General features: G+C 34.4%; 5 protein-coding genes across 10 annotated transcripts; 2 read left to right on the top strand and 3 right to left on the bottom strand.

The window, feature by feature from the left end:
- Positions 1-3: 3 nt before the first annotated feature.
- On the bottom strand, positions 4-641 carry LOC102608484 (hypothetical protein). The gene has a single exon (XM_006470143.4). It carries the CDS (start codon positions 519-521, stop codon positions 105-107), a length of 417 nt encoding a protein of 138 aa, XP_006470206.2. The 5' UTR covers positions 522-641; the 3' UTR covers positions 4-104.
- Positions 642-1,083: 442 nt separating this feature from the next.
- On the bottom strand, positions 1,084-6,120 carry LOC102608772 (E3 ubiquitin-protein ligase RGLG2). 2 transcript variants are annotated; one of them, XM_006470144.4, is made up of 13 exons: positions 5,970-6,120; positions 5,390-5,544; positions 4,823-5,139; positions 3,969-4,053; positions 3,756-3,896; positions 3,555-3,668; positions 3,355-3,452; positions 2,951-3,030; positions 2,765-2,870; positions 2,545-2,672; positions 2,239-2,422; positions 1,527-1,583; positions 1,084-1,439 (listed from the first exon to the last, which is right to left on the bottom strand). In XM_006470144.4, exons 3-13 carry the CDS (start codon positions 5,084-5,086, stop codon positions 1,359-1,361), a joined length of 1,338 nt encoding a protein of 445 aa, XP_006470207.2. In that variant the 5' UTR covers positions 5,087-5,139; positions 5,390-5,544; positions 5,970-6,120; the 3' UTR covers positions 1,084-1,358. The 2 variants fall into 2 exon arrangements, with proteins under 2 accessions (XP_006470207.2, XP_052291426.1); XM_052435466.1 differs by lacking the exon at positions 5,970-6,120 and adding an exon at positions 5,905-5,924.
- Positions 6,121-12,491: 6,371 nt separating this feature from the next.
- On the top strand, positions 12,492-16,289 carry LOC102609539 (probable methyltransferase PMT9). Of its 2 annotated transcripts, none has more exons than XM_015527792.3 (8): positions 12,492-12,920; positions 13,071-13,235; positions 13,328-13,510; positions 13,619-14,213; positions 14,425-14,537; positions 14,648-14,868; positions 15,286-15,621; positions 15,871-16,289. In XM_015527792.3, exons 1-7 carry the CDS (start codon positions 12,666-12,668, stop codon positions 15,599-15,601), a joined length of 1,848 nt encoding a protein of 615 aa, XP_015383278.2. In that variant the 5' UTR covers positions 12,492-12,665; the 3' UTR covers positions 15,602-15,621; positions 15,871-16,289. The 2 variants fall into 2 exon arrangements, with proteins under 2 accessions (XP_015383278.2, XP_006470210.2); XM_006470147.3 differs by having other exon boundaries at positions 12,493-12,920; positions 15,867-16,289.
- A 255-nt stretch (positions 16,290-16,544) lies between these two features.
- On the top strand, positions 16,545-21,611 carry LOC102609260 (uridine kinase-like protein 5). 4 transcript variants are annotated; one of them, XM_052435464.1, is made up of 14 exons: positions 16,545-16,915; positions 17,004-17,095; positions 17,340-17,430; positions 17,517-17,632; positions 18,044-18,140; positions 18,975-19,054; positions 19,332-19,526; positions 19,685-19,768; positions 19,850-19,922; positions 20,198-20,258; positions 20,765-20,858; positions 20,947-21,019; positions 21,099-21,181; positions 21,286-21,611. In XM_052435464.1, the coding sequence occupies exons 1-14, from the start codon at positions 16,810-16,812 to the stop codon at positions 21,493-21,495; spliced, it is 1,455 nt and encodes a 484-aa protein (XP_052291424.1). In that variant the 5' UTR covers positions 16,545-16,809; the 3' UTR covers positions 21,496-21,611. The 4 variants fall into 4 exon arrangements, with proteins under 4 accessions (XP_052291424.1, XP_052291425.1, XP_024950538.2 ...); XM_052435465.1 differs by having other exon boundaries at positions 16,549-16,915; positions 17,361-17,430; XM_025094770.2 differs by having other exon boundaries at positions 16,553-16,915; positions 19,862-19,922.
- An 87-nt stretch (positions 21,612-21,698) lies between these two features.
- LOC102607801 (MATH domain and coiled-coil domain-containing protein At2g05420-like) lies at positions 21,699-24,073 on the bottom strand. Its single transcript, XM_052435469.1, has 4 exons — positions 22,958-24,073; positions 22,290-22,802; positions 21,936-22,105; positions 21,699-21,850 (listed from the first exon to the last, which is right to left on the bottom strand). Exons 2-4 carry the CDS (start codon positions 22,580-22,582, stop codon positions 21,699-21,701), a joined length of 615 nt encoding a protein of 204 aa, XP_052291429.1. The 5' UTR covers positions 22,583-22,802; positions 22,958-24,073.
- Position 24,074: the final 1 nt, after the last annotated feature.

The following is a 24,074-nucleotide window of genomic DNA, read 5'->3' as shown; positions in this document are numbered from 1 at the left end:
TAATTAACCAAGAACTTTACTTTTGAAATTATTGAAATAAGCAACATAAAAATACATGAAAAAAGCACATTAATTTTTGTTAAGAGCAGACTAGAAAGAGTTAGCTAGTCAGTTCTCGGAAGAGAGTAGCTTAAAGGCAAGCCATGGAGATTAAGCTCTTTGGCTTGACAAGAGTACTTTTGAATGGACTTCATTGAAGCGGGATTAATCTGCAAAAACAGATAATTCCCAGCAAAAAGATCGCCAAAATGAGCCTGACTTTCCTTGAACCTCTTCATAACTTTTGCACATGACAGTCTAACAGCAGTCACCACCCTGAACTTTTTCCTCAAAACCAACCTCCTCAACCTTGGAACTTTGAGCCTGAATCTTCTCTTTATGTTCAGTCTTCTGATCTTGAACCAGCTTCTTGATTTAACGACATTCACTCTTCGTCTGTAATCATGATCATCAACATCAGCTTCCAATAACCCACCTTCATGTATCAACCTTTGGTAAGGAAACTTGGCAGCTGAGGCCATCTCAGGAAGGTGTAAACAAAACAACCCAGATGAGTTTTGTGAAAAGGGATGCCAATGGAAATTTCTCTCTCTCTCTCTCTCTCTCTCTCACTCGTGTGTCAACTATAAAGGAGAAGAAGCCAGTTGGTTTGCAGAAGCAGTTGAGTGCATTAAATGCAAAATTGGAAGCCGGTGAAGAAGTGGTAATTGAGTATAGAAATTAAACTTATCATAACTGGATCATTTCTTTAATCACTTTTGTCTTTCTTATTATTTTGTTCTCCCATGTATTCTCTATAAATGTGTCGTTGGGTACATGTGTTAGTAATTACAACAGAATTATTTTGATTTGACTTCGTATTGAACCATCACCAAGCCTTAATTTAAACCATGTACGTGGTTAAGAAATACCAGAAGCTCACTCATTGTAGATGAAGGTGAGTTGGCAACTTTTACTTCAAATCAATGTAATCATATGTAAAGTGGGTAAGCTGACCTAGTTTCTAACAAGTCAATAAAAGACAATAAAATTGATTCACCTATAGGCCATACTATATTATTATGTGTGATCTCAACCAACAAATCCAGCAAATAAAAGAATTTTCATTTTCCAGCTGTATACATAATTGCACAACTTCTACAGCAGCAAATAACATCCATCACGCATTAATCTATGTTAGAAAAAATTGCCCACAAAAAGAAACAAAAAATAATGTGACCAATAAGTTTACAATAATGTACAGCACCTAAACACTTCCATTTCCTAGCATCCAAGATCATCTCAAGCTGAATTCAGCAAATCTAACATCATTTTCATAACAAATGACAAAGAATTTTGGTCATTGTTGATGATGCAGATTAGTAGAGCTTAATTCGGGTCTGGATTGTGCTTCGACAAAAGGGACATAATTCAAGGTCTTGTCCACATTCGCAACATGTCTGACAAAAAATGCAAGACGGTAAGAATCCATAAACATATTTGCTTCCAGAAGTACATTAAAATCAGAGGTAAAGAAAGCTATCTACCTGATGTCCGCAACCAAAGGCCATATCTTTCACATTAGTTAGGCAAATGGAGCAAAGCTGTTGAAAACAACAAAAGACGTAATTGAATCTTTAGTCAAATGGAAAATCAAAGAGATTAATATGGCCTTCATTAACAAAAAATTAGTAGGGAGAAAAAGGTCCCCAAGGCAATCAACACTCATAATTGACAGCTAAAACTTCAGGTTTCAACCTAGAAAACATTGTGTTGTCTTACAAGTTGCAAAGTATGGCCAAGTTGACATAATTCCGACTTTACCTGTTCTCTCCTATAACTACTGAAACATTTCTACTATGAAAGTAATTGGGAGGAATGACATCCATTGTGAAATAAATGGAGATATTAAGCAGTACTCCCCAAACTCAGGAACATGTTATGATGTCGGAAGTTTGGCTCATATAAATCAAAGAATACTGGACCAAGTTCTGAAGGAAATGACTATTTTTTTGTGATTGGTGAAAAGACACAACGGAATATCACTTATGCAATTTGAAAAAATAATAATAAATGCACCAGGAACTCTTAATTTATGGGAGAAAGAACGCATAATAATCTGCTCCCTTCCAGTTAACAACCATCAACTTCATCTGATTCCTATTCTATGTTCAGTTGTTTACCATGCAAAAGCAGATATTTAAAGAATATCTGAAGAGAAAAATGAACTCAGATCATTCACCAATAAAGCCTATGTACCTGATTTTCATTCGTTGAACTTGTAGCAGGAGGAGCTGAGCTGACAGGCTGACTTTCTTGATAGGAAGGTGCATTTGGCTTAAAACTGGTAGAATGGAAAGGTTTTGGGCTGTGAAAAGATGTGGTTGCACCATATACAGGTGGAGGGAGGGCAACCCTCTCTGGAACATTTCCCTTCCGGCGACTGCTCATATTATAAGATGACAGTTAAACTTATATCATAAAACCCAAGGAGGAGGAGGAAGGGGGGTGGGGAGGAAGAAGAGTACTGATCTTCAAAATAATTAGATGGGAGATACTCCTTACCCCAGTAGGTTAAGCTCTATTGTTGCTTTATACTGAGAAGGAATTTCCATTAAAGCAGAAAGCGCAAATTCTGTCTCCTTTCGAGTTTGATCATGATTCTTTGACATGATTTCTGTAAAATTCACAAACTAGACAAGAAGCAAACACAGACAAGATATGTTACGAACAAAAATTTTGCAGCTAGTGAACAAAAGAAAATATTCTTGTGACAAACACATACCTGAAAATTATCAAATGCTCGAGCAGGAATGTTATCATCAAATTCTTTCATCATGTCCCAGGGCCCATCTCCTACCCCAACTAGCACAATTGACAAGGGAAGCTCGCTGCAATAAAACAAAAATATAAGGAAATCACCATCGGATAAACAACCATCACAAGCAAAAACAGGTTGATTCTAGCTCACCTTGCTTTTACAATTGCATCAACTGTCTTCTGCTCCTGAGGACTTAAGCAACCACGCACTGTATCAACACTTCTAGTTACCTGCGGCCATAATCCATGTGGGTATGATGACCATTGGAGGAACATATCATTGCAACAAAAACTACCTAGCTGTCATTCTGGAGAGAGCTAGTGCCACTCTTTCTAAGCAATTACATGTGGCACTCCAGTGTCATCATAAGTGCCACGTATTATTTCATAAAAAGATGGCTCTAAATGCAGGGTGATCACAGACTCTGTCCACAATGAAATAAGTTTTTTTAATTGTTTTCTCATTTATCACTAAATTTAGCTAGTTGTTTGAGTAACAAGTCTTCCAATAATTGTTCGCTATAATGAGTTTATATTGACACTAGAAGCAAATACCTGCCCATCAGCAATTATTAATAATACATGGTACTGGCCACCACTCTGCTCAACGATAGACATAGCCATTTCAATGACGGGGGCAAATGATGTTGGTCCTGGCACATTACAACAATGGCAATAAGCTACAGGATCTGAATGGTTAATTCTGAAGAGATATCCAAATGAGAAACATTACACTAAAAGAATACAATTCAAACCTGCAAGTTTTAGATTAGGCACAATTTCCCTGTACCGACTTAATACCTCCTCAAATCCATAACAAAACCTCCCACCTGAATAGAAACTGAAGACATCTTGATCATGAGTTGATGCTGCCAATAAAGAAATGATGCTTATCAATCACAATTTTGGGGGGGAAAAAAAAACTAAACTCTCACAGAAAATAAAGTATAACATACCATCACCAAATCCATAACAGGGAATCAAGTTATCCTCGTCAAAGACAGCTAAAGTTTTCCCAATAATGGATATTGCTTGCTCATAGGGATTTAAACCATCTCCGATGTAATGCAGGCTTCGTCTGTTAAATGACCTTTTACCTATTTACCAGCCCATATTCAGTATGCTTCACAAAAGCCATAAAATATTTTAAGCATTTACAAGAACCTAACCTGTCCACTCATTACTCTTTGTGAAATCAATACCAACAATGAGATTAGAAGATTCAAGGCCAGCACGAGCAAGAGCTTCAGTCACCTGAAAAGAAGGTAATTACTTATTCTGCTAGGACTCGATATCTTGGAAAATACATCATTGAAGGCAAGAAACTCTCTACCCCCACAATGTCATAACTACATTATTTTCTATATGTCCAATGACGAAATACATATTGAAACAATGAAGCATAGGTAATTATAGAAAAAGTTTTCCGATGTCAATTATTGCTGCTCGAATTTCCTACTACCTACACTAGTTAAAAACTACTGAATATGGTTGCCAGTTAGGTCAGTTAGAGGCATCCCTTAGCTAAGCTAAACATACATACAAGCAAAATCTAGAATTGACCACCCTTGTTGACTGTGCAACCAACTGCATATAATACTTCCAAGAAGTGATCACATACCACCATTATGGAATTATATTACAAACTTTAAACAAATAAAACATTTCCCATAAGAGACTTTTGCATCCAAAACAGAATTGGTAACATAGTTGGTACTAACAGAACTATGAAATTCTTTCTTTTTGACAGGTAAAATAGCAGAAAATCAAAGACAGCTAAAGATTAAACGTTTGCAAAACCAATGATGCAGGAAAATGACACAAGAGAACATTAAAGACTTTGAATTGGGAAAAGACAATGCACAACAAATTAAAATTAGGCTGCAATTCTCAAGTAGTAGTTATACAAAACTTCCTCCCAAGGCAACCTCAAGAAAGTTAAAATGTGCTATGAAAGGTTTGAATATTCATGAGAAGAAACTAAAAACTACATAAAATTGCTTCTCAGAATATGTAATCATACCTGGTCTAAGGACTTGTAATCATCAGCAATTCTTGAATATCTCCTATCAAGCTTCCTTGTATTGCCGCTGTGTTCTTCAGAAGATGGATAATACTGCTGTGTGGAATATGTTTGTGGGGGCGGATAAGTCTGAGGTGGATAATTCTGACTTTCTTGACCGTAAGGGGACTGCAAATACCCGGTTTGAGGATCCCAAGATGAAGAAGTTGATCGGAACGATGAATCCTGCCTCCAACTCGCCTCCCTGGAGCTTCTGCCTCCCATCAACTCAATTATCCACAGCAATTCGCCAATTTCTAACAAGAACCTCTGTTCTCCTTCGCAACACACAACAAAAATCAATGAAATCGATCCTAAGACGAGACCTCAAACCACTAGATTTGCCAAACCAATCCAAATGAAAACAAGGTTATCAAAAAAATGAAAAGCATCATCTACACTATCAACAGAGGAGGCATTTATAAGGGTGTTAATTAGGATAAGAACCTTCCAGGAAGACCCTTTGACACAACAACGCACACCGAATCAAGAAAAACAACCCCAGTCAAAACACAAATCTCCAAATACCTTAAAATAGCAATTTTATCGTAAACGCAATTGCTAAAAATGAACAGCAGCCTTTTCCAAGAGAATTCTGAATTTGCCACCTTATTCAAAATCAAACAACAGCCGAAAAATACAAACCGCCAGCTTTCTTCCAGATGCAAGAACTGCTCACGTAACTGCTTAAGCAAAAACAAAAAAAAAAATTAAAAAGGAAAGAAAAAACTTATAAGTTAAGTATCATTATAAATCTTTCAAATCACATCTTATTTATTATAAATAAAATTACACACTGTATTAATACGAAATCACAGAGACTCCAACTTTGGCAGGTTATGCAATGACATATGACAACTATAAACCAAATCAAATAACACACGCCATATTTACTTATTTATTAATTTTATTATCTTTTCATTATGACGCAAAAATAGACAAATAAAAAAAAAGAAAAAGAAACGAAAACGTTACTGTTCAAGATCCAAAATTCAAGGGCAGTTCACCAAACTAACGGCTACATCAGAAACGTTAAAACATACCCCGAGCTGGATGATGCGAACAAGAAGAAGATGATGATGAAGTGAGTTTCTGTTTCGAGCATTACCTTTGAGGATTGCTGAATGTACCATACAGTTTAGTGAGGTTCCCAGTGGCTTCTGGTTTCTTTTTTTTTTTATAAATAGAAAATGATTAAAAAAGGACAGAAACTTTTGAGTTTTTGGCTAAGATTTTATTCCTTATTTCATTTTTAAAAAATAAATTATTAATTTTGTTGAGATGGTTTGCACATGACACGATGCTGTTATTTTTGTTATTTATTTATTTTTATTTTTTTGGGTTAGTTGGTGCTTACCGGATATGCATGAAGAAAATTTAAAAAAAAAAAAAAAATTGTTGTGGGCGCCCAGCTATTTGAAAACTTCAGGATATGCTCTGTTGTTGATGTTTGCTAGGGCTGTGTTTGGCTGCGATTGTGACCCCACTGCTTTTTCATGCTTTGAGTAGAAGTCAAATTCTGCTTTATTCTTTCCAACATAATCACTCATTGAACCTTTGAAGCGAGCACTCATTAGAAATGATTCCACCAAGTCTTTTCTTCAATTATTTTCAACACCAATTATTAGGGGACGAGAGTTCTCTTAATCTTTCAGAAGTTTTGTGCCAAACAAACATTCTTTGAGGAAGAGGAAAACTATTAGTGGCAATTAAAAATTGTTGACATTTGAGGTACTAATGATATATCTAAAATATATATATATATATATGGGATGACAACAAAAATAGCTCACTTAAATAGTTTAAGTGCCCCTAGCGAATATATAAGAAATCAATATATGATTAACACGTTGAGAGTCTGATCCATCAACTCTATACATATCAGTCACCGATATTTATGTCCATTTGTAGGTACCAAAAAAATAGTAACTTTTCCAAAAATTTTGGGTAATTTTTAAAAATCTTCCCTGAAGTTTGAGCTTGTTGCAAATAGATGATGAGAATCTGTTTATTTATAAAAAACCATCTACCATCAGTTAATTTTAACATTGACCGTTAGTTGACTGTGCAAAGATAATATTACTCTTAACAACAGTTTGTAGACTGACATAACTAAAAAAAACTAAAATTATTGGCGTAAAAAGCACAAATCTTAATTTTTGACAATTTTATCCTTGTCAATTCTAAAGATTTACAATATCATAAGTAAATATTATAACTATTTCATTTTCAAGTTTTTAATTTTATCTTTCTTGTAGGAACTTTAAGGAAATATCAATAATTTAAAGAGGGTAAAATAACCAATAATTTTATTTTTTTTTTTTAGTTATGTCCGTCTACAAACTGTTGTTAAGAGTAATATTGTCTTTGCACAGTCAACTAACGGTCAATGTTAAAATTAACTGACGGTAGGAGATTTTTTACAAATAAATAGATTTTCGTCATCTATTTGCAACAAGCCCAAACCTCAAGGGAGGTTTTTAAAAATTACCCCAAAAATCTTCTTATGACATTTATAATACTTTTTTTAATTTTCTTATCTAACTTAAGGGTAACCCAACCATCTCTTCATTTATTTGAGTGGTGAACGGATTTTAAGTCTCTTGTTTTTAACTCAAAAATTTTATTAGTCAAATGAATTGTGGCTAGTTTATATGTTTATTTAATGAATCTTTGATGTATAGGGGATTACTCAAAATTAACTAATCATAATATAATTAAGGCTAGTTTGGGACTGTGGTGGTTGACGAAATAAGTTGTTTCTAATATGTGAATGAAATAAATAGCTGATTAAAAATGTAACTCCTTTTTTAATAAACCGCGTTGTTGTAGTTACTATAAGTTTGAAAAGTAGAGTGCATGCACGTGATCAGAGTCATTATTATTATGATACTTTTTTTTAAGTGTCATTGTTTCTTTTTATTTCTTTATAACAAAAGGGACTATAATCATTTTCAATATTGTCAAAATGAAGATCACTTGGTGCATGCCTCTTTATAATTGTACAATACCATGGTTTTTACATAATCACTTGCAAGTCTTATAGATTCTTATGATAGAAAATATGAATTTATTGGATCAAAATTTTGATAATAGAGAAAATATACAGTAGTTATGGCGGCAATATGATTGTGGCAATAATATTTTTTTTATGATGATTTATATATTATGGTTTATGAAAAATAAGAAATAATTCTCTTTTTGTTAATATAATAAGACTATAATAGAAACTTCAAAAAGGTGTGGTGCCTTATTTGATAACTGACAATAAAAAGCAAATCTCCAACTATTAAAAAATAAGTAACTTCTAAAAAAGTGAGATTAACAATTTACTTTCCACTGAAATCAATATGTATCACTTGTCCCCTATTGTTTTCATAATATCCAAAATTCTTCCTTACACTAAAAATTTAAACAAAAAGACATGGTAAATGGGTCATTTGTTATTTTGTTTGATAATTTATCTTAGAAATAAAAAAAATTTATTATAAGAAAAATATTTTTAAAAATAAAAAATAAAAAATATCTTCTTATTAAGTTTTATTCACACTGAAACACACATTTCTCATTTCTAGTAATTAAATTTTTATTTTAAATTTTATTTATACGATTTATTTAATCTATAATAAATATGAAAAAAAAATATATTTAAAAATGAGGATGATATTATAAAATTATACAGCCATAAGATTACTGGCTATTATGGAAATAATAAGAAGGTTAATAGTGTATATTAATTTTAGTAGAGAAAAATTAATAACAACCTTTTGAAAAATTTACCAAATATTATTTTTATTAAAAAATATGAAATAAATAGATTATAAAGGTTGAACCCCAAACCTAGATGTACCCTAAAGCTATCCACATATATGAGAGAGCCAAATTAAAAAACACAATATCCAAAGTTTATCTTCTTCGACATCCATTACTACTAGCATGACATGTGTTGAAGCATTCTCTTCTACTAATAATAATATCATTAATTAACAATCTGATTCTTAATAGTTTAAGCTTTCTTAAGAAAGCTCCTAATTATCAAGAAATCAATATTTTTTTTTTGGGACCGTATAAATAGAAAGTAAATTATTCTCAGATGAGTGAAAACTAATCCATAATATACTTATCAAATTAAATAAAAAATTCATTATAAATTATAAAAAAAAAAATCTTAAATGATACCGACAACGCCACCCAATCAGAAGTACTACCATTCGAATAGCGTGGGAGAAGTTTAAGGGTTGACGGCTTTGCTTAATGCCCAAGTCACTGATATTGCTTTTCCCGAGTTTATTGAATTGTACAGCAGGATAAGATAAGAGTCCATACCCATCCACACGAAGGCGTTTTTTAATGTGTGTTTTTTTTTTTTTTGGGACCGCATAAATAGAAAGTAAATTCTTCTTCTCGGATTAGTGAAAATTAATCTATAATATACTTATCAAATTAAATAAAATTTTCATTATAAATTATAGAAAAGTCGTAGATGATACCGACAACGCCACCCAATCAGAAGTACTGCCATTCGGATAGCGTGGGAGCCTGGGAGGATGTTTAAGTTGACGGCTTTGCTTGATGCCCGAGTCAGTGATATTGCTTTTCTGGAGTTTATTGAATTCTAGTGGATAAGGTAAGAGTCCATAACCCATCCACACGAAGGCGTCTTTTAATGGGTCAAATGCCGGAGATCGAAGGAACTCTTTCTTGCGGACGCAGCTGAAATTTTTAATTAACGGGTCAATTCTTGATTCAGGCAAATCACCACAGTACAATACTTCATCAAACACGTCATATATAATCCAAGTACGTGGATTTCACTATCATCATCAACAACACAACGTTCAAAGTTTCTTTCTGCCACGGCAGCAAAGTTTCACACGCATCACACGTTCTACATATCTGTACGTGTATATAAGTCATTCTCCTTATTGGCTTGGACCGCCGCTCATCGAAACCAGGCCACACAGACAGAGTTGCATACTTGCATGTCAATCAATTAATTCTATGTAACAGATGTCAAACTAAAGAGAGAACAACAGATCTACCGAAGGTAACGTGATTTTTAGGTATGGGAAAGCCCATAATTCTCGTGTTGCATGTGTTTCGGCAAGCAACACGTTGAGCGAACAGTAAAGCTTCCGGTCGGCAGGCGAAATTTTGGACTTCCGTTTTGAAATGTTTCGTGTGTTTTTTTTTGGTAGGAGCTGACAAATTTGACAAGAATCCACTAACACATATAAAAAAAAAAAAGGAAATGATTCCAGATAAAAAATGATATGAATAAATGAATTATAAATGGGTGGTTAAATTTGACATAATTATTAAAATAGATTATGTTTGTGTTTGATTAATAACCGTGTTAGTATATTAGAGTTCCGACACGATAATTTATTTATGATATTTAATTATTATATTTACTTATATTTTTAATATATAGGTATGTGTTATTTGTCACATTTTATTGGAAATTTCTAAGAAATGTAATAAAATCATATTTGAATTTGTTTTTTTTAAATAAATTAAAATTTTATTAAATAGGTGACACGAATATGATATGAAAAATAAATGAATCGGATTTGGATTAACTAAAGTTTAAGTCATTTGAAAGCCTCTACTTTGATGAGAAATTTTAGAATACATCAGATGTACTGCGTCAATCATACAACAAGCAAATGATATTATGACATGTGTACATTTATTTTGAAAAATTATTATTCAATTGATGGTTACATTAAATTTAATTATATATGTCATGTATGCATCAATTAGTTAGAATACATTAGAGATATTTTAGAATTTCTTTTTAATTGATTGAATGATAAAATTTATGTCTTAATAATGAATAATAAAGCCCATTAATACCTTGCACGCTACAATTGATAAGAGAGAAACAAATCATTTATGTGTCTGTATAGCATCGTCGATAATAAAAATAAGACACAGAATACGATGCCCCAACCACCATAAGGGCCCAAACCAGCCCATTATCATATTTTAACCACCCAACCTTTGGCCTTTCCACGTAAGCAACATGAGACACATACTGGATTGCTAGTACGCTAACCTACCCACGCACAACGCTTGTTTATTTATTTGTAAAAAATTATTTAATTGTCATAAGTGTTTATTTAATTTTATAAATTTTTAAAAATTATTTACTATTATTTAATTATTTTTTAGTAAAATTTTTAAAGATTAAATAAGTCATTTTATTATCTACTAACAAAATCTTAATTTTTTTTTTACTTTTGGCAGTGGAATTTTTTTAAAATATTAAAATGTCTAATATATTTATTTATTTATTTGATAATCTTATTTATTCCTTTCATAACATAACTTTCAAAAAACTAATCTATTAAAGTAGTTTTTTAATATCTAATAAAAGCTCTCATTGATATCTATTAACTAATTTTTTTATGCAAGCTTTATTTATAAAGTTTTACTAATAAAAATTCTACTTAAATAAGGTCTATTTAGAAAGTTCTATCGAAAGGAGCCATACTTTTTAATCTTTTTATTTTTCTATGATTTAACACTATGTGCATAATTGATATCACTTATCTAATAACAAAAAATGCTCATTTAATCTCATAAACTCTTTTTTAAAAAGTTGGTGTTGTTTGGTTTTATTTTCAAAAGAGCTTTTAGAAATTAAGTAAGTTATTTTGCCTCTATAATAAAAGCTAAAATTTTAAGCTTTAGAAAGTAGATGTTGGACTTTGAAAAGCTTTTTCTAATAAGTTAACTTGTCTAAGGTACAAATTATGTATTTTTTGATCTTATTTAATATTATTTATAATATATCTTAAAAAACTTATTTATTAAAGTAAGTTTAAAATTTTTAATAAAATCTTTTACTAACAATCAAATAACTCATTCTTTTTAAAAGAAAAATTCTACTTAAATAAACTCTATTTGAAAAAGTTTTATTACACAAATTTTAGCAGAACATGTTATATTCTTTCATTCGCTTTACAATTATATAACATGTTGTAGCCCTTGAGTACTTGTTTGACAAAAGTTAAATAAGTCTCTAGTTGTTGAAACATATCAAGTCTTTATAATTTTTGTTTTTTTAACACTTCAGTCATTACTATAATTTTTGGCAAAATGCAAAAATATAACCAAAATTTTTTATTAACATCTTAGTCTCATCTATAACAAAAATTACAGTTCCTATTAGGCCTTCCTGAAATCTTTTATCTCTTTCCATCAATTCTTTTAAATACATTTATTAATACTTCATTCTAGGATCCCTCTAAGTTACATGCATGTACCTTACAACCCTCTTACATGAATAATGAATAAACCCACATCATTCACTATTTATATAAAAAGAGTGTAAGGTACATGCATGTAACTTAGCATTAGCCTCTCATTCTATACTTTATCGTCCTGAAATCTTTTATCTCGTACAACACGACATCGTTGATGGAAAAAAGTGGAAGAAAATCGTATTTTCTGCGAAGACCATTTTGTCCTTTACTCGACTTTAAGTTTTGGTCAAAAGGGTCAACGGCCCAAGTCCTCAACCCATTATGAACCTCACAATTATGAAACCATGCGTTGTTCCAATAAAGAGTGTATAAATCCTACCAATCAAATCCGTCGCGACTGCATCCAGCCCTCACGTGCTGGTGACCGCATGCGATAATTCCCGGAGCAGCACTGAAGATGCTACACTCCTTGCCTTATTTGCTCTTACAAAAACACACGATATTAGCAACTCAGTCTGAGCCTTCTTGCAATTTTCGTTGGCTTTTCAGCTTAAGACGAGTCGGATTGTTCCCCGAATCAGGTGCCAGAAATGAAACAAAAGAGCGAGCAGCAAATCCGCACTTCAAAGCAACTCACCTACGTGCTGTTGGGACTCATTTCGGTTCTCGGGTTGGTCTGTTTGTATTACGGTTCCACTTCCGCTCCGGGCCTCCGAAGATCAGACGATGAATCCTCCGGGTTCGATGGATCCGACCCGGTTCTCGGGACCTTTGGCCGGAACCGCGATTTCGATGACTTGTTCGAAGATCAAGAGCTCAATCCTGAAGTGCCCAAAAGCATCCCCGTAAGCAACGTTATTTCAAAGAGTTTTAATTTTCTTTTTTGTTGATTGCTTATGGCGCTTGATTCGTGTTGATTATTATTATTATTTTATTTTTTATAAATTAAACTCTTTAGTTGAGTGGAAATTTAATATAGTGTGTTATTTGTACAGATTTGTGATATGAGATATTCAGAATTGATACCGTGCTTAGACAGGAACCTTATTTACCAATTAAAGCTGAAGCCTAATTTGTCATTAATGGAGCACTATGAGCGGCATTGTCCTCCTCCAGAGCGTCGTTACAATTGCCTGGTTCCGCCTCCTAAAGGTTACAAGGTTAGTGGCTATGGTCACTTATGTGGTTGTTGGTTTTGGCTCCGACTTTATTTAATTTTTGATTCCGACAAAATTGTTTATTAGAGTTTCAGATCCCTGTAAGGTGGCCAGCGAGTAGAGATGAAGTTTGGAAGGCGAATATACCTCATACGCACCTTGCAGAAGAGAAATCGGATCAGCATTGGATGGTTGTGAACGGGGAGAAGATAAATTTCCCAGGTGGAGGAACCCATTTCCATGACGGAGCAGATAAATACATTCTAGCCCTTGCTAGGGTATGTGACGAAAATATTTGCTTGCATTTTCACTTTTTTGTAATCATCTTTTGATTTTCCTTATTGTTAACCTAATGCCTAATTGTTTACACCATTGTTTTCGTGTAGATGCTTAAATTTCCTAGTGATAAGCTCAATAATGGCGGAAATGTCAGAAATGTTCTTGATGTGGGATGTGGGGTTGCCAGTTTTGGAGCCTATCTTCTTTCCCATGACATCATAGCTATGTCTCTGGCCCCTAATGATGTGCACGAGAACCAGATACAGTTTGCATTAGAGAGGGGGATTCCATCAACCCTAGGTGTTTTGGGAACAAAAAGACTTCCTTATCCAAGCAGATCTTTTGAACTGGCTCATTGTTCCCGATGTAGGATTGATTGGCTTCAGAGAGACGGGATTCTGTTACTAGAACTTGACAGATTACTAAGGCCAGGGGGGTATTTTGTGTACTCCTCTCCTGAAGCCTATGCACATGATCCAGAAAATCGAAGAATCTGGAATGCTATGTATGATCTTCTTAAAAGCATGTGCTGGAAAATTGTTTCAAAGAAAGACCAGACTGTTATTTGGGCAAAGCCAATTAGCAATAGCTGTTACTTGAAGAGAGTTCCTGGTTCCAGGCCTCCTTTATGCAGTTCTGATGATGACCCTGATGTTACATGGAATGTGCTCATGAAAGCATGTATCTCTCCTTACTCAGCAAGTAAGTACCATTGCCTTGTCCTTGTAATTCAGGTTGTAAGTTGCGGATAATTTCGTGGTGGTTGGTAGGACTTTTGTCTTTGTTATTATGTTGTGCCACTTTCCATCTGGGGTGAATTCATCAGTCTTGTTGTCAGATGGATAATTTCAAATCCTTAGATATTGGAAACTTCATGTAAGTTCTCAGAATAATTCATTTAATTCTTCTACAGAGATGCACCACGAAAAAGGAACTGGCCTAGTTCCTTGGCCAGCAAGGCTTACTGCACCGCCCCCTCGCCTAGAAGAAGTTGGTGTTACTACAGAGGAATTCCATGAGGACATTGTAAGTTTCTGTAATACTTTTTGATGTGTTATATCTCGTTCTGTTGAATCTTGGTATATTTATAGTCTTATCATGTTAGTCATGGAGGGGGGAAAAACACTATGATGCAGGGCATATGGCAAGTTAGAGTGGTTGACTACTGGAAGCAGATGAAAACTGTTGCACAGAAGAACACGTTTAGAAATGTCATGGATATGAACTCAAACCTTGGGGGATTTGCAGCTGCTCTGAAAGATAAAGATGTTTGGGTGATGAATGTTGCTCCTGTTCGAATGTCTGCCAGATTGAAAATAATTTATGATCGAGGCTTAATTGGAACTGTTCATGATTGGTATGCCTTTTAGTCTGTTTTATCAATGCGTATATCTTCTGGTCTTCCCTTTTCGCCTTTTGACATTTTGTACGTATTCTTTTATTCTTGCCTCTATTTGTCTTGATTTAAGTCTATTAGACTATTACAATACTAGTATGCGAAGTATATTGCTATGACAAACCATGTCATTTCTTAAAGGCAGCCGTGTACTCTTTTAATCCTTAAACCATTTTGGCAACGGGATTGTTCCATCATTCTTTTCCTGCTTGTTCACCAGTATTTTGCACTTTAACATGAAAATCATTATACTGTGGAATACAAGTAGTTGAATTTTGGATTTATTTCTCCCTGATCTTCCTTTCTTCTGAAGTATTTTAAAACTACTGCTTTCTCTGTTTATAAGCTTTTTACGAGTTTCACCTGTGTGTGCTATAGGTGTGAATCATTCTCTACATATCCACGCACATATGATCTTCTTCATGCCTGGAAAGTTTTTTCAGAGATCGAGGAGCGTGGGTGCAGCTTTGAGGATTTACTAATTGAAATGGACAGGATGCTACGGCCAGAAGGGTTTGTGATCATAAGAGACAAATCCTCTATAATAAACTACATCCGAAAATTTATAACTGCCTTAAAGTGGGATGGCTGGTTATCAGAAGTTGAACCAAGGATTGATGCCCTCTCTTCCAGTGAAGAACGAGTTCTGATTGCAAAAAAGAAATTGTGGGATGAAGAGGTTGCAGCAATTTGAATCAGCAAATGTTGGATCAGGTATAATCAGTTCAATTTTTTCTTAATGATTTACAATCATTCTACTATGACATGGTTTCCGCATTAACATGCTCGCATTTAACTTGGAATGTGTGCTTTACTTCTCGAATCTTCTGTATTATTTGATGTTTGTGCTTTGGGCCATATGTTGTAATCGCGAAGGAGGAAGATGCATGTTTTTTGAATGCTGAAAGCACTCTAATTGTTTATATGAAGTTGATGTACATTGTTTTGATTCTTTGAAGCTAGATGGACGTTTTGGGTGTGTTCACCGTTCACTGGGGACAAATGGGTATAGCCAGGACCTGCATGCATTCCTTATTTGATGCAGACATTTCTCTCCTTGCAAGATAAAGATTCTGCCGTACAGCTATACTGAGAATAACGGATAAATTTCTTTGGCCAAAAAGTTGGAGCCATAATGAAGTGAAACTGTGAAGTGAGAATAGCAACAACAACATTGAAGAAAAACCGAATCTATCTTCCCATATTTTTTGATCTATGTGATTCTACTAGGAAATCAAATGTAGGTTAAGAAAGTGATAGTATAATTCTAATTACAAACATTCTTGTTTTTTGTTGTCTAGATCTTCATTATTTTATTTTGCTACAATACTGACAATAAGCAGCACCGTGAATTATAAAAATAGTTGTAAAAATCCCAGAAATTTTCTTGGCATTGCAAATTTGCTTTATGAATGCGTATGTTATCGTAGTTTTATCTCTAAAATAATAAAGGGGTTTAAATTTAATTCTCTATTTAAGAAATCATAGATGCAGTTGTCAATATGAGGGCAAACTCTTTTTTTTTTTTCAAAAGCACAAAATTGGAAGACTTGCCACACTCAATTAATAAGAAAAGCATTTTAGTTAGTCGATTTGGTAATTCTTAATTTTATTCCAAAATTACGATTGAAACAAATTTTGAAAATCAAGTTATGAAGATACTTGCTACTTCTGGCAGGCGATCCTTTGCTTTTTGTGCCAGGTGGATACATCCTACACCCGCCACGTGCATAATTTCGTTTGTTCCCGCTTCTTTCGCTCCTTCACATCTCAGTTCCTCCTTCCTCCTTTATACGCAAGGGAACCAAATGCAAGAACAAACACAAAGCAAAAGACCTTCACTACAACTTAGGGAAAAAAATAATAATAATAATCACCCATTTCTTTAAATTCTTATAGAAGATGGAAACTGTAATTGAATTGGCTGATGACTTAGCAGATGACTTGTCTCTCCAATCAGCTTCCTCTGAATCGACAACAATGCCAACAAAGCAACCGTTTGTCATTGGTGAAAACTTACCTATTATTGTCATTTGTTTCCCGTTTGCTTCCCTGGTTATTGCTTTGGTTACAATAATTATGCTTTTTTTTTTCAGGGGTTGCTGGTGGAACTGCATCTGGGAAAACAACTGTTTGCAATATGATCATCTCCAGGCTCCGCGATCAACGTGTTGTTCTTGTAAATCAAGTAATTTATTATTACCTTTTAATGAATTATGAAGCCATTATTAGTAAATAATAATATCTTGGATAGTCAGCTGCTTAAAAACCACTCGGTCATGGCCCTGGTTGTTGGTGTCTGTTTGTTAATTAACTCTGTAGATTTCAAATTTAATCGCCGAAGATATATAGAATGATGTTGCATGTTAATGAGTTTTTTTTTTTTTTCCTTTCCGCTTACACTGAATGCATTTGATGCTGTTTCTTCTTAGTATGTGTATGCAATGTTGCAGGATTCATTTTATCACTCACTCACCGATGAGAAATTACAAAATCTTCATGACTATAACTTTGATCATCCGGGTAAGCATTGCATGTTGCATATTTGGTTCATTTGAAATTTATGAAGATAACATCTTTGTTTGTTTCTTGCTGTGACTGCTTTTCAGATGCTTTTGATACAGAGCTTTTGCTTTCAGACATGGAGAAATTGAAACATGGGCAAGCAGTTAGCATCCCGGACTATGATTTCAAGTCTCATAAAAGAAAAGAACAATCACGCCTGGTACATCCCTCACTTTATTGGAGTTAACACTGGTAAACTTGAAAATTTTCTACGTCGGAACATGGTTTTCATCGGATCTTTTAAGGTGGTAGTCACTAGAAACAGAATCAAACTTTTATTGCTTTCACTACTTACCAAAATGCTATTTGAAACATTTTGACTGCTCTGCTGCTAAAACGGTTGTACTCATTAAAAAACTTTGCTTAGCCTCGAAGTTACAGAAAGATTAATTTTCACAACCATAATTTGTAACCTGTTGCATGTTTATTAGATAGCTAATGAATCAATCTGGGGTATCTCGATGAAAATCATATTGTAACTCCTTTTCTGTTGATGAATTATTTTCAATTTTCATCTCGCAATAGTTTCAATTCAAACATTCTTAATGCTGCTTGTTTTGTTCTAGTGTAGATTAACCCCTCAGATGTCTTCATTTTAGAAGGAATTCTAGTGCTTCATGATCCTCTTGTACGTGATCTCATGAGCATGAAGATATTTGTTGATACAGGTAAATTCCTCTGGATTTTTCATCTGTTCAATTTATCCTATGCATGATTCTGTTGATCAAGCAATGTGCTGAGAAAGAAGCAGAATAACTTGTCTGTGGGAAAAATTTTAAAAGATCCAAAATTTTGAATTTGAACTAAGATTTCAGTAGACATAGTTTCAACTAAACCACTGAGTTGGCAAAAAATATAACAGAAAAGCTCCATGAGTTTGAATGTTGTTCTTGGCATCACTTGAATCATGATTAAGATTGAAAGTTTAAAAAAAAAAAAAGAAGCAGTAGAGATACATAACTTTAAATGTTGTTCTTGGCATCAACTTGAACCATGATTAAGATTGAAAGTTAAAAAAAAAAAATGAAATGGCAAACATTGTAATGGAAAATCTGTTGAAATTGCTCGGAACTTTTCAATTGCTCAAAATAGACCAAAGCTCCTGATATTTTATTGAGGCACAAGACTCAGTGCATTGCTGTCTAAACTTGTGGACATTTATAGGATAAAAAACTTCTTTGTAGAGAGAAAATCATCCCAAGGGTTATATTATGTCCCTTTACATTTTATCATTATATTTGACAAGAAGATGAAACTAGTTGACCTGAAAGGAAATTACACTGGGATAGACATGGAGCAATATAATGAATAAACTTTTTAAAAAACATTATCATACAAGAACGTGAAGACAAACGAAAGATACTTGGGATAAGTGAGGCTTATCATAGTATCCATTGATTGTTCCAGTTTCCTGTGCTAACATTTAAAACTTGAGAGGTTAGACGTATTTTTTCAACTGCATATCTTACCCAATAACCATAATGATAATTTCACCAGTGCAGATTCTGATGTGAGGCTTTCTCGGAGAATTCAACGTGACACTGTCGAAAGAGGGAGAGATATTGAGGATGTGCTTCACCAGGTAATATTAAGGTCATTTTATTGAGCAAAGTTTGTGCCTTTTCTCTGGGCAATAGAGAAAAGTGATGAGCTACTGACATTGTTAGACACGGGTCCCTGAATATTTGTTACTGATGCAAGTTGCAAAATATGATTGAGATAATCAAGTTTTATCTTCAGTTGAAACCAACATAACGATGTATAATTTTGGTTTGTGGTTCATCATTTTACTTTTTTTAAGTGCTTTTTTATATTACTTATGGATGTCTCTCTCTATCTCACTCTTACAAATTCTGCAGTACGCTAGATTTGTGAAGCCTAGTTTTGAAGAATTTATACTGCCGTCAAAAAAATATGCAGATATTATTATCCCAAGAGGGGGAGATAATGATGTTGCAATTGACTTGATAGTTCAACATATTCTTACCAAGCTTGGCCAGCATGACCTATGTAAAATATATTCAAATGTTGATGTTATTGTTTCAACATTTCAGGTACGCCAATCCAAATTTTATCTAGTTGTCTATTTCCTAGAAGTTATTCAAATATTCTACAATGGCTTCAAATTTTACTTGATGTCTTTCTCAGCAACATAGTTATAATCTTCATTTCAAGGAATAGTAACTTTTGATGGTGTTCCGGATTTATCTAGATTCGGGGAATGCATACACTTATACGTGACGTCACAACAACAACACATGATTTTGTCTTCTATGCAGACCGACTGATTCGCTTGGTAAAATAGCTTCTTATGAATAGAAATCATACAGACATAAAACTTGGTTACTTGGAAGAGACGGCGTCATGTAGTTTTTAGTCAATGTTTCAGGTTGTAGAGCATGGCCTAGGTCACCTTCCTTTTACTGAAAAGCAGATCATTACTCCAACAGGTAACTGTACTACTGTTATTTGTTTTCATCTTAAATATGTAATTGAATGAAGGCATAGATCAATAATTGTCTGCCTCAAGCACTTGCCCAAATATGCCAGCTCTATTCTTTCTCTGTGGCCAGACTGAGATTGAATTCCTTTCTTTGTTCAAGGCATAAATGTTTGTTATCTGCAATATACACAATAATTCTCCTTTTACCTCTAAAATAAGCAGTTCCATTAAGATGTTCATTAATAGGTGGGTCAATCCATCTCTAATTTTGCCTCGTTGCAGGAAGTGTATATACCGGAGTTGTTTTCTGTAGGAGGTTGTGTGGCATCTCAATCATAAGAAGGTATATTTCCATTCTCCAATACAACTTTAGACAGAATCGTAAATTCCATGTTTTGAAAATTACAAGTCACATAATTATGTATGTGCATGTGTTAGGAGTAAGATGGAATTAAAATTGGCAAACATGACCATTATGCAGTCACGTTGCACTTTCCTTTAACAAAACTAACTATTTACTCGGAATAATCTGAATCAGCTCCAGAAAAATAATTCATCAGTTATTCCATGTCTATTATATTGAAGGAGAGACACAGGCAGGACAATTATAAGGGTCAATGAAGCAGAAGCGTAATTAGTAAACTTTCGTGTAATTTCATTGTATTGGAAATCTTATCCTTCTTTGGAGGAAGTTTATTCTAAGAAGTATGTAACTGCATATTTAATGTTGTCTTGCTGAACTGTAGAAAAAACAAGATGTTGTCCTCACAGACTAAAGCTCCAGATTCTGGTTAAGTCATTGTTTTTGCTTCTTGGGAATACCTGATAACTCTAATTTCTTGGCACCAGTGGGGAAAGCATGGAGAATGCATTAAGAGCATGTTGCAAGGGAATAAAAATCGGTAAAATACTCATTCATAGAGAAGGTAACAGTGGCCGTCAGGTTCGTGGAGGCATCTGTGTCATTGCCCTTGTAGAATTTTTTATTTTAGCCACGACATTCTCCTCATTTTGATTCAATGTTGGAGCAGTTAATCTATCAGAAGCTACCTGCAGATATCTCAAGCCGCCATGTCTTATTGCTTGACCCAATTCTGGCTTCAGGTTTGGGATGATGAACTTCAAACTTGTCTTAGTTTCTTCAAACAATACATAACGTTGTCTCAAATGCATGCCTTATTAGGAAATTCCGCAGTCAAAGCGATATCTCTAATTCTCAGTAAGGGTGTTCCAGAATCTAACATCATCTTTCTGAACCTTATTGCTGTAAGTCATTGCTCATGCTTGGCTATCCATTCGCAAGTGTTTAATCTTGTGCCTATTTAACATTTTACATTACCTTAACAAACTGAGATCATATGATGCTGCAGGCACCTCAAGGAATCCATGCCATTTGTAAGAGATTTCCAAAGATAAAAATTGTAACATCAGAGATCGATTCATCAATAGACGAACACGCCTGTGTGATCCCAGGTATGGGGGAGTTTGGGGATCGTTATTTTGGCACAGATAACGACAGCAGTACTGCTCTCAAGTCCCAGCGTAGCTCGGGTTTTCCGTGCTTAGGGACACCGAAATGACTAATTTTTTATGTTGTCGCCATATCCAACACACTTGTCATCAGTGTGTTGAAGTGAACTATTGGTGTAAATGATACAAAAAAAGGATATATAAAATTTTATCCAACCAATCAGTATAACCAATCTCTTGAAATAAAAAGAAAAAAAAGTAATTATTTCTAGCTTTAAATCCAACACAAGGCAGAGAAACAAACACACTTTAATCAGCAATTCAAAAGCCTGACAGCAGAAACGGAAAGGAATTGTAATTCAATGATTAAAGTGTCGCCCACCACATCGCTTTGGTAGAGATCAGTTAGTGAAATGAATTTCCTGTGCCCCAAGACGTAGCATTGAGCGGAAAACCATTTAGAATCTGCATGAAATTAATTAGCCTACCGTAAGTGTTAGATTAACGTTTGCTTAGTGGATAGTTAATTAAGGGTATTACTATCACGTACATTGTCGTTTGAAGCTGTTAGAATGACGCTTTTGGTCAACTAGTAGCAGGTCGAATTCTGCAAAAACTGCCCTCTTCGGTGCAGGGTCAAGCACATCCACTAACATCAAGTGAAGAGCCAGAAATTCCCCCTTCCCAGCCGCAGTTCCCATAGGATAAAGCCTCAATTTCCTGGATCAAAACATGTATCTATAGATATATACACCGTAATCAAGACAACCAAGACTACTTACTTTATAACTATGCTATATATGACACTAAGATGATTGCCACCCTAGTGGGTCGTCGCTGGTGACATGGTAGAAATATATGAAATTTCTCCCGAGTTGATGTCCGCACCAGGGAAGATAGGTACCATTTCCTTTCATCAACAGTATATGCTTGAGAGAATCGAGGATTGTCATCCAGTGCAGAAAATTTTGGGATCTTCCAAGTGCGAGTCGTTGCTCCATCAGGATTCTTGAGAATGGATACACATTCCTTTCTGCCAGTGCTTACAATAACAAAAACCTCGGCTCCAAGAACAAGTGTATCGTTGGCCAGGTATTCGTTCAAAGTATCAAGAGAAAGAAATTTCCCGAAACCCCATTCATGCTTGTTATGATCAAAACGCCTTATTGGCCCTTCAGCTCTGTGCTGTGCCCTCATTTTAGAAAATATTTACATTCACAACTGAGAATTTATCTAATTAATTAATTACCCTGTACGGCTAGGAATTCGTTGTCTTTGTATAGGACGAATAATTTGTAGTTGACATGAACACTCCAGTTATCAGAAAAAGTATTGCGGGCATCTATCTTCAAGCAGAGGGAAATATACCCATCTCCATCGTCTTGTTTGTTTCCATTTGGATAAAAAAACCAACCTCCTGCCAACAATTTATGTTCATAAAAAGCGATTATATTTTAGTTTTTTGATTTAATTACTACACACAATTAGCAGCTAAGCCATATGTACGTAGAGAGAGAGCGCATAGAGGGTGGCAGGTGATGATCATGTTAATGAATTAGAGAAGGTACGCACCATTTGTAGTTCCCAGCTTCAAAAAGACCAGATTCGAATTTTTCCAGTTTTTCTGGCCTAAATAGTTTACTGTACGAGTTTAATTCTACGGTATAATGTGCTGGTGGAGAATTTCTGATCTCTCTGGGAAATCTCTGAAACATAAAAATTAAAGAAATTAAATAAAAATAAGAAATATATACGTATATAGGTCTTATGTGGTGCACTCGGTGAACAATTTTAAGCCTGTTAACCACAATTCTGAGTCATCGTAAATTAAACCAGGCTCTTGAATCTTGATCAATCAGAAAGCCGGCAGTCGAGTCGATGAATTACACAAAGTATGAGCTTTAGGCATTACCATATACATGTATACATGCACATATGGTTGAAGAAATATATAGTCAACTCAACCCAAGTTTAATTGACATAAAATATTTTCTAGTTGCTCAACCAACATAAAAAGGGAATAGCCAATCGAGATAAAATAATACAATGACATACGCGGGTTTTTTTCCCTTTTTTTTTTCTTGGGAAAGTGACATATACAAGAGGTTAATGCTTAGACTTTAGAGCAATAATATTTTAACCCCTTCAATTGATCTTGGTCAACCCCCAGTTTCAAGCATCACCCCATCAGCAAGTACCGAGTCCATTGTCCCCATCAGCACCGCCACCGCCTACCTTCATCACTAGCAATCTATTGCCACTTGCAACACATGACAGGCTTGTAATCATGTCCTGTCAGTTTATTGAAATTTCATTCTTCATTTTCATGTTTTATGGTCACAAGGAACAAGGAACATTCATGTATTTTGACTCGTTTGGGATCTTGATGTTATTTCTCTCTCAGCTAGTACCAGAAGCCGGACTGCTGCAGCTTTGGTTGATTAACAGTACAGTAAGTACTCGAGTTCACGATTGAGCTTGCAACAATTTGCTGTTTATAATCATATTTATGTTGATTGCGTTTGTAATACCAATAGTGTGTGAATCATACGAATCATAGACGTATTCTCTGTGTAATAAGCAAGTATTGGCAGGATTCAGGAAACTAGTTCTGAAAAATAAAAGTAATTTTTTTGTATGAAACTGTAAACTCATCTCAATCCTCATTTCTTATTTTTAGACTTTATTC

Source organism: Citrus sinensis, chromosome 2, assembly GCF_022201045.2.
Source record: "Citrus sinensis cultivar Valencia sweet orange chromosome 2, DVS_A1.0, whole genome shotgun sequence".
In the NCBI taxonomy this organism is placed as follows: domain Eukaryota; kingdom Viridiplantae; phylum Streptophyta; class Magnoliopsida; order Sapindales; family Rutaceae; genus Citrus; species Citrus sinensis.
The sequence above is the reverse complement of the archived record's forward strand: the minus strand, read 5'-3'. Positions and strand labels throughout refer to the sequence as shown.